This window comes from Triticum dicoccoides, chromosome 7B, assembly GCF_002162155.2.
Source record: "Triticum dicoccoides isolate Atlit2015 ecotype Zavitan chromosome 7B, WEW_v2.0, whole genome shotgun sequence".
Classification (NCBI taxonomy): domain Eukaryota; kingdom Viridiplantae; phylum Streptophyta; class Magnoliopsida; order Poales; family Poaceae; genus Triticum; species Triticum dicoccoides.
In genome coordinates, this window is record NC_041393.1 from 102,049,889 (window position 1) to 102,059,126 (window position 9,238).

The window sequence follows — 9,238 nt, forward strand, 5'->3', positions numbered from 1 at the left end:
CTCAAGGGATCTGTGCAATCAGCGGCTCGATGACCAGGAGCAAGGCATCTGCAACACCTACCAAAGAGCCAAGCCGGAATGGGACGAGGGGGTAATGCCGGAGTTGGCAACTCCAGTCGGCGCAGGCCACGCCGAGGCAGCACATCTTGCCATCCTCCAGTCGCCTCCCTCTCGGGCATCACACACTGATCAGCATGCTGAGCTGCCGGGACAGAGCTTTTGGCAGCCGATGGCGTCAATGGGGCCAACTCCTCCTCTTCCTTATCGTCAACATTCTCGTCACCAAGGGAAGCCCAGGACACATGCCGCCCCATGCCTAAGTCGGCCGGGGACGCGTCGGCGGGCGCTGTCGGGGACGAGTCGAAGATGAGCGCTGCTGGAGACGAAGCGGGAACGGAGGGCTCTGTCGAAGCCGAAGATGTCGTCGCCTCCTCCCCGAGGAGCGTACGTGCCACCCTTCACCCTTGGACGGTTGGGTCGGCGTGGCGGGAGGCCAGGACGGCCGCGGCGAGAGCTGACGCGGGAGCTGGAGCGGGAGGCGGCGGGCAGCCGGCACTCAGCACGGCAGGAGTGGCCGCCGCCGTCGTGAACGACGCGGATGCGGGCCGAGGTCGTGGGTCGGGGCGGCGAGAGGCGAGGGCGGTCGCGGGAACTGGAGCAGCGGGCGGCGAGGAGCCGGCGCTCGGCACGGCCGGAGTGGCCGCCGCTGTCGCGGTCGACGCAGGCGCGGGTCGAGGTCGTGGATGAGCACCCATGGCGTCACCCCGCGAGGAGAAGCACGTAGGCTGCAAGAGGGCGTCGAGAGGATGCCGGATCTGGACCGGGCAGGTGCAGGGGAGGCCGAAGAAGAGAGATCAGGACGGCGGCGCCGCCGGCGCAGGCGGGCTCTGGCTCGCGAGAGCCATGTGCGCTCCGGCTCTCTCCTTTTGATTTCAATTCGGCTGTTAATTATTGACTATACAACGTAGTGGCAAGGGGCGTTGCATGGTTGCAGCATGCTGTGCTACACACTCGCAAACATGCATAGAAACGCCCTCCACACCCCCGAGCCACCACAGGCCAGAAAATTATGGGAGCTTAGTAACTAGATAGATATTGGCGTTCAACTAGAACAGGAATCATGGGAAAAGGGAAAGAAAAAGAGAGAAAGAGATCGCGGCTAGGATTCTAGGTTCTTCACAAAAACGGTGAGGATGGCTTGTGAACTGAGACAGTGGCAGAAAACATGGAAGCGCGCGGTCATAAGCCCCCAATGGAGGAAAGAACGCATCAGGTATGCACATAAACTAGTCTGATCTAATCTGAAAGCCCGCCACACTGGGATCTTTGAATACCAACGTATACACACCGACCCCGGCCCCTGTTTATTCATTCAACGGCAATGAAAAACTCAATCTTTCAACGGTATGTACGCCACCAATCTCACACAAAAAAAATAAGCAATCTACAGGAGACCGAAAGCAAAGTCGGCAACAGATTTCAACAGAAACAAATCCATATTCTTCGACGCTGCGTGCTCCGTGCGCGCGCATGCGCATGAGCCGCTTCTTCCTCGAAGATCACATGGCGCCATGGCGGGTACTCTACGTACGTACGTCGACAGTGACGAGTCCGCGGCATCTCATTTTCAATCCTCGTCGCGCATTTGATTCCTGATCGACCCGCTAATTAATGCGGTATGTGCCGCGCGTTGACGTTTGGTGGTGCTCCGATGCGACCGTCCGAGAGTGGACGGCGCACCGAGACCGATGATCGAATCCCGCCGCTTTCAGACTCGCCGGACGATCGCCTTCTCCTCCTCCGGCTCCTCCTCGCTGTCGCCGTCGACCCTGCCGCCGAGGCAGTCGAACCGCACGCTCCCCTTGTTGTTGGCCGAGCCCACGGACCCGTCCGACGTCTTCTCACGAACGGTTCTTGGCAGCGGCGGCGCCGTCGGAGTCGTAGGGGCGGGCGCTCCCACCGCCTCCGCGTCCGGCGCCCTCCTCGAGGCCGCCCAGAACGGCACCCTAGAGGAGAATGTCCTGGCGATGAACGACGGCCAGCGGTCGGACCGGCCGATCCGCGCGCTCCGTGCGCCGGCGTCCCGCGCCACCGTGCGGCGCAGGCTCTCCTCGCCCGCGGCTACCATGTCCCTGCGCACGTGCTCCGGGAGGCGCAGCGTGAACCGCTCCAGGTCGCCGTCGAACCGCGCAGAGAGGGAGTGGCCCGTCGAGTGCGCGCGCGAGAACGGCCGCCCCGACCGCGACCGCACGGCGCGGCGCAGGCTCCCGATCCGCTCCAGCTCCGCCGCCTCTCTCATCCTCTCCTCCTGCGCCTCGCCATCGCCATCGCGGTTCATGTCGATGGCCACCTCCGGCGCCCGCTGCTCCTCCCCGCCAGCGCCGTCCGCTTCGGCCGCGGCCGGGGCCGGCTCCTCGGGGGCGAGGCTGCAGCGGCAGACGGGGCAGGTGACGTGGCCGGCGAGCCACTCCCCGATGCAGTCCGGGTGGAACGCGTGGCTGCACTTGGGGAGGAGGCGGAGCTGGTCCCCGTCCTCAAACTCGCTGAGGCAGACGGCGCACTCGAGCACGGTCGTGTCGTCGTCGCCCTTGCCTCCTGCGTCCTTGTCCCGGAGCGCCCTCGCCTCGGCGTAGGTCATGGCGGGGAACGAGGCGACCACCTCCGGGTCGAGCCCGCGCGGCCGAGCCTGCTGCTGCTGCTGCTGCTCCTGCTGGCGCGACAACACGAGGAACGCGGCGGCCGGGATGGTGGGGGAGTTGCCGCGGCCGCACTGGCGGATGTAGATGGAGAAGAAGCCGATGAAGAAGAAGGTGGCGATGAGCGCGACGAGGAGCACCACCATGGGCGCGCTGAAGCTGGGCGGCTTCCTCGCGCCGTACACGACCCCTCTCCCGCCGTCGCCCTTCCTGTCCCACGCGTCCTCGTCGTCCGCCTGCGCGACCGCGCCGGCCGCGAGGACGAGCGCCGCGAGCAGCAGCGCATGGCGGCGAGGCTTCGGCGTCGGCGTCGGCATCGTCGGCGCGTCTCTCGGTGCCGCGGGAGCGCGCTGGCGTATAAAAACGAACTTGGCGAGGGAAGCAAAGCTATGGAGCGAGGCGTGCGTGGCTAGTTTACTATACTTTGCGACCGGACCGGGGGCCAGTTCTTTTGGACAATTCTTCGAGAATTGACCCCCTCCCCAGCTTCTTCCAGAATTGCCACTTCATCTTTTTTTACAATTTCTATCTAGTTAAGATCTAATTAGCTAGGAATTGTAAGAAAATATAGAGTGCCAATTCTGGGAGAAGCTGGGGAGGGGTCAATTCTCGGAGAATTGCCAAAAAACTGGCCCTGGGTCTCGTTGTGGCGGCGTCTGGTGGGGGCCCGCGTGCCGGCGTAGGGATTTGTTGGGTTTGGGGCGCCGGGACGGTGGTTTCTTGCCACGCCCCGCGACCATCCAGGTGTCGTCGTGCGTGCCGGTGCATGGGTTGGACTTTGGAGTTTGCGTCTGTGGCGCTGGACAGAACACACACGCACGGCACCAGATAGATCGCCGAGGGGCGCATACTTGACTCCGGGAGTAGTACGTACGGCCGGTGGTGCAAAACTGGCAAAGCAAGCGACGTGGCTGTGGCTGCTATCGAACACACCAGGTTCCAGTCTCGACGTGCGACTATGAGATTCAGATCAAATCTACGGCGATTCACCTCACTGATCAGATCCTCTGTCGTTGCATACGAACCATTTGCAGCGTGCCGAGACCGCAGCGAGACCAGCAGACTAGCTTGCCAATGGGACCTGGTCTGGCCGTCTGCCATACGGGCCAGTCCGCGGCTCAGCTCACCGCTCACCCGGCCGCCTCCGACGGAAATGCTTTTTGTTCTTCATCAGAGACAGAAAAAATGCTACTACTACTCAAAGTCAAAACTCCACACTTGGACCAGTTCAGTCCTTTCCCCCCGAAAACAAAGAAAAATCCACGCTTGGACCCGGACACATGGTGTGGTACCGTTGAGCTCGAATCACGACAGTTGTCTCGTTCCACACCTGTCCCTGTGAATACGGTTGAAAAAAAAAACATGTGTGCTGGGTGTGCCACTTTCTCTTACAACTAGGGGCGGCGTGCCTTCTTTTTGAATAGTTTGAATTGCTTACCACATGTGTTACGTGGTCTGTGGCGCGCCTTCTGGGGCCTTCTTTTACGGTGCCAGGTAGGTATCCAGCTCTTTTGGCGGTATTTTGCGTGTTTGTAGTGGGTATAATACGTACACGTCCTTGATTAATGCCTTGATTAGCATGTGCATTAGGACCATTCAAGAAAACACAGTATAACACAAAGGCATATGTAGCACGATCTGGAGATTTGATAGGCACGTTTTTAACTGGTATTTCTAGGAACCTAAGGAACACATAGACATATTGTGAAGGGCACCGAGAAGTATTGAGAAGAAAAAACACAAGCGATTACAAAGCAATCGCAAAAGGATAGAGCAATTACAAAGAAAAACACACGATGAATATGAACATAATTATCTATAGAAATCTAGATGGCAAAAATATCATACACCGGACTCGCACTAGAGAGGAGCAAGGACAAAGGCTCGTGACCTGCTTCTATTCAGTCAAAACACCCTTTTTCTGAGAAAATTTCTGATCTATTCATCTTCAATTATGACAGTACAATGAATACAAAAAATAATAGAAATTACATCTAGCGGCAACTACAGGCATTGAAGCGAGCCGAAAGCGCGCCGCTGTCATCGCCCCTCCATCACTGAAGCCGAGCATATTGTTGTAGTAGACACTCGGAAAGTCATCATGCTAAGACCCCGTAGGACCAGCGCACCAGAACAGGAACCGCCGCAGATGAAGAATAATGTAGATCAGAAGGATCCAATCTAAAGACACACGAATGTAGACGAACAACGATGAGATCCAAGCAAATCCACCAAAGATAGATCCGCCAGAGACACACCTCCACACACCCACCAACGGTTCTAGACGCACCGTCGGAACGGGGGCTAGGTGGGGAGACCTTTATTCCATCTTCAATGAGCCGCCACCGTCTCGTTTACTTGAGCAGGATACAAACCCTAGCAAATCTGAAAGAAACGACTAAAAACGAAGCCCTCCTGCCGGCCCTTGCCGAGATCCACCGCGCCCCATGGCCCCAGGGCCACCAGAGAGGAGGTGGACCTACGGCGGCACCGGCGGGAGGTAGAAACCCTAGCTTTTTTGTGGAGGAGGAGGAGGAGGCGGCTAGAAAGGCTTCCGTGCGGCACACTCTGTTTCAGTCAAAACACCTTACGCTACAAAAAAATACACTTTCGTGATGATACGTGTTTGTCACAGTAGGTCGCGTTTTCTGTCATGCATGTACATCCATGACGATTTTATGACAGAATGAAGCTAGTCATACCTGTGCTGTCGTAGAAGTGTTCCATGACATTACCAAAATTATCATCACGGAAGTGTCCACTTCCATGACGATAAATCGCGCGTCACAGAAGTGCTTTCATCAAGGGTGACCGACACGTGGCATCCACCGTAAGGGAACGCCGTTAAGCTGTCGGGTCGGGTTTTGGATCCGATAACCCATTAACAGCCCCGACCAATGGGGATTTTCCACGTGTAAAATCATCATTGGCTGGAGGAAACACGTGTCGGCTCATCGTTGAGACAGATGTCATCCACTCATTGGACAGAAGGCGCCTATGATACGTCGACACGTGGCACGGCCCAACAAAGGCCCATTCTTGTGAAAAGGCCGGCCCATTTGACTTGGTCAAAAGGTGGCAGCCCGACCCATGGAAAGCCTGTTAACAGCTTGTTCGCATATAGCCCATTTACAGTCCGCTAACCCAATGCCCATTACGCCCTATCCGAATTAGGCCCAGTAGCGTCATCTGCGCCATCCAATATGATTTCAGCCCGTTTTCACTTATGGCCCATGTATGGCCCATGATGTCTTTCGGCCCATATGAGGCGCTTTGTAACTCTTGGCCCATTAACGGCCCGCGGTGAAACTGGCCCGTAATGAACAGTGTATCACTTTACACCCATTAACGACCCGTGGTGAAACTGGCCCGTAATGAACCGTGTATCACTTTATACCCATTAACGACCTGTTATTCCCTTGGGCCGTTTCCAACCCATGTTATCTTTCGGCCTTCTAAGAGCCCATTTATTCTTGGGCTCATTTCCAGCATTCGTTTACTTACGGCCCGTTACTGTCATTTTCTGCTTGTGGGCCAAATCCAGCCCGTGGTTACAGTCGGCCCATTTCTGGTCCGTTAATACGTTGGGCCGTTTTCGTAGCGTCATCAAATACGACCTATTAACGATGGCCCATTATGGTCGTCCCATGAACGGACAATTCCAACTCTAGCCCATTTACGACCATAATGCGGCCTATTATTGGCCCATGTTTGGCCAATCGATCATACGGCCTGTATAAGGCCCATTGATGATACGACCCGCAGAAGGCCCATTGTTTCTACGGCCATTAGAAGACACATTGTTTCTACGGCCCGTAGAAAGCCCACTATTTCTATGGCCCGTAGGAGGCCCAGTGTCACTACAGTAAATATTAGCCCATGGTTATTGTGGCCTAGTTTTAAAAAATAGGTTATTGCAGCCCTAGCAAACCGCGGAAAAAGAACTGCAATGACTACAAGCAAACAAATAAACAAGACAACAAGGAAATAAATAAGCAAGCAACTTACGCTAGGGTATCACGGCTATCACACATATTACATCCACTGGGCATCAAAGTTCACCACCAGTGCAAATAAACGCGCCGACAAAAGAATATACAAAACTGAGAGCACTTCAGAAGGCACTAGGCCTGGCCAGGTCGGCCCCCCCAAACAGCCGAAGAAGCTGAGTACCTCAGTTGTGTCAACGATAGATGCATCAACACTAGATTTATGACATGATGGTGCGCACGGTAGTCCTCTGATATCTTCATTGCATCTTTGACTTCAAGTCGGAGCTGAGCTGAAGCAACCTTTCCGCTTTAAGTTGAGACTGAAGAAGTCGAACTGATTGAAGCAGCGACTGCACAGAGGTTGTCTCACACCTGCTGGTGAGTAGCTTCAACTCACTGTCTTCATCAAGACAGGACCTTGGGGTCAACTCGCTGTCCTCAAGATGGTTTGGCTCACTATCTTCCCTAAAGTTCTGCCTGGCGTAAGAAATACGACTCTAAAAGAGAAACAAGGAGACACGTAACAAGTTTCACAATTATATAAGAAAATAAATGGATCTGTTCTGCATAAGGAACATGTTTTTACAACTACAATTTGAAACTGGTAGTTGTTGCAAACATCCAATTAGATGTAAACAGCAAAGCAAACAACAGTGGAGGAAATGATGTCTATCCAAATCTATACTAGAACAAAGTTTGAAGGCTTGAGAAGGATGAACTTACATTACATGTTAAAACGGGCTGGACAAAGCCCTTCTCCATGTTGATGGAAGGATAATTCAATAAATTCCCCAAAGAAAATTCTTTATAAGCGTTGCCATTATTCTACATTTTGCAAAGAGTAAATATAGATCGAATAATATTGGAAGAAACAGAGGATAATGAAGCTCAGGTGCATACTGATGATACATAATCAAATAGCAATTAATTAAGTACAGCGTTACAAGTCGAAAGGGAGAGAGGTACTGACAAGAGCAATGCAGAGCCCAATATTGTTTTGAGATCGTATGATCCTTTGAGCAAGGAGATTCATCTGAAATTAGTTTTCATACAAGAGAGAAGGTAAGGCACAAGCAGAAATTTAGGAGTTCAAATTTTGAATTGATATCATAGACAATACCTGACATTGGGCTCCCAGCAGTTCTAATAGGGGTTTGGCCACTGGAGTAGGGGTAAAGTGTGGTACAATTGGGCCTGTGTTTTCTGTGGCTGCTGATCTATCTGATTTAACAGGTACACTACCTTTTCCAAATACCTAGTTTGTACTCCTTGAGGATCTGCACTCACCCTCTTCCTTTTGGACATCTATTACGAAAGAACAACATTTGACTGGAAAAACATAGTGTGACGACACATGGAATAGGTACAAAAAATGGATAGGTATGGCATATACTCATATATGATGCTTAAACTAAGCAGATGGTGTAAGAAAGTAGAAGTAATGCAAGAGGTCAGATGCAAAATATGTGCGACCAATACAACTTTGCAAAGGTAGAGCAAGCACCTTGATGTGTGAATAAGATAGGCCATCCTCCACCATGCCAAGTTTGTTAGCCATTGGATTGTTCCGCAATATTCCTCTTGTGCGCCCATTCTCATATTCATTTTGATAATGTTCAATATCTGACATGCATGAAAACATAAAAACAAGTGGGATTTTCTTTTTAATGCAGAAGTGATTCTAATCCAATACTGCCTCCCTGTAAACCCCTTTGTGCTATCTCTGCAATTCTTTTAAGAGATGCCATGCATGCTGTAATTTGTTATGTGCATTAATATAATGCGGCTTACTACTGAAAATATGAGAGCTCCAAAAGTGATGACACTTCGAGATGACAGCTTCAACATATAGTAAAGAAGAACAAGTCGACCTGACCTGGAAGATTCAAAATATACTAAGGGAGAACAACTCGACCTGACCAGTCGACCGCAAGAGAAGAGTATCATCTTAAAAAAGAGCAGAAGAGCAAGCAGATTGAAGATATTACAAGTCTTTCAATACAATGTCGGTTGGCCACCCATGATGAACCAGAGCACACAGAGAAATACTATTCTTTCCGGTCTCTCCATATGTGGCTCACATGCATCTCGAAACTAAAGTAGGAACATTTAGCTAACCAATTAAACATCTCTCATTTTTACTAATATTAGCAATAATATCATATATGAATTTGTCAACTAAGCTTGTTTAGATTGATGGGTGGAGCAGTGCTATTACGACACGAACCACGTAGGCTGATTGTGGTCATCATAAAATGGGGAAACCATAAGCATGATGAGTACAATGTTGACCGTGGCAGTGGGATGGCAGATCTGAAGCTGCAAACCGCACAAAGGGTAGTTAGTAACCGATGTTTGCTTTGAAATAACAACTAAGATTTGGTATGGACAAGAAAGTACGGTCAACAAGTGACAAAGAAATGCAATTATGTTGTCTCTCTATATGTCGTGACATGCATTTGGAAACTCAAGTGGGACCTTTAGCTAACCAATTAAATGTGTCGGTTAACTAATATCAGTATCATATCACAATCATATTTGAACAACTAA

General features: G+C 51.9%; 1 protein-coding gene across 1 annotated transcript; it reads right to left on the bottom strand.

The window, feature by feature from the left end:
- Nucleotides 1-1,297: 1,297 nt before the first annotated feature.
- Nucleotides 1,298-3,069, bottom strand: LOC119341819 (E3 ubiquitin-protein ligase ATL31-like). Its single transcript, XM_037613672.1, has one exon. It carries the CDS (start codon nt 3,011-3,013, stop codon nt 1,769-1,771), a length of 1,245 nt encoding a protein of 414 aa, XP_037469569.1. The 5' UTR covers nt 3,014-3,069; the 3' UTR covers nt 1,298-1,768.
- Nucleotides 3,070-9,238: the final 6,169 nt, after the last annotated feature.

What these genes read in the sequence shown, in the direction of transcription:
- LOC119341819 (XM_037613672.1), bottom strand. Translation starts at nt 3,013, where the DNA reads ATGCCGACGCCGACGCCGAAGCCTCGCCGCCATGCGCTGCTGCTCGCG.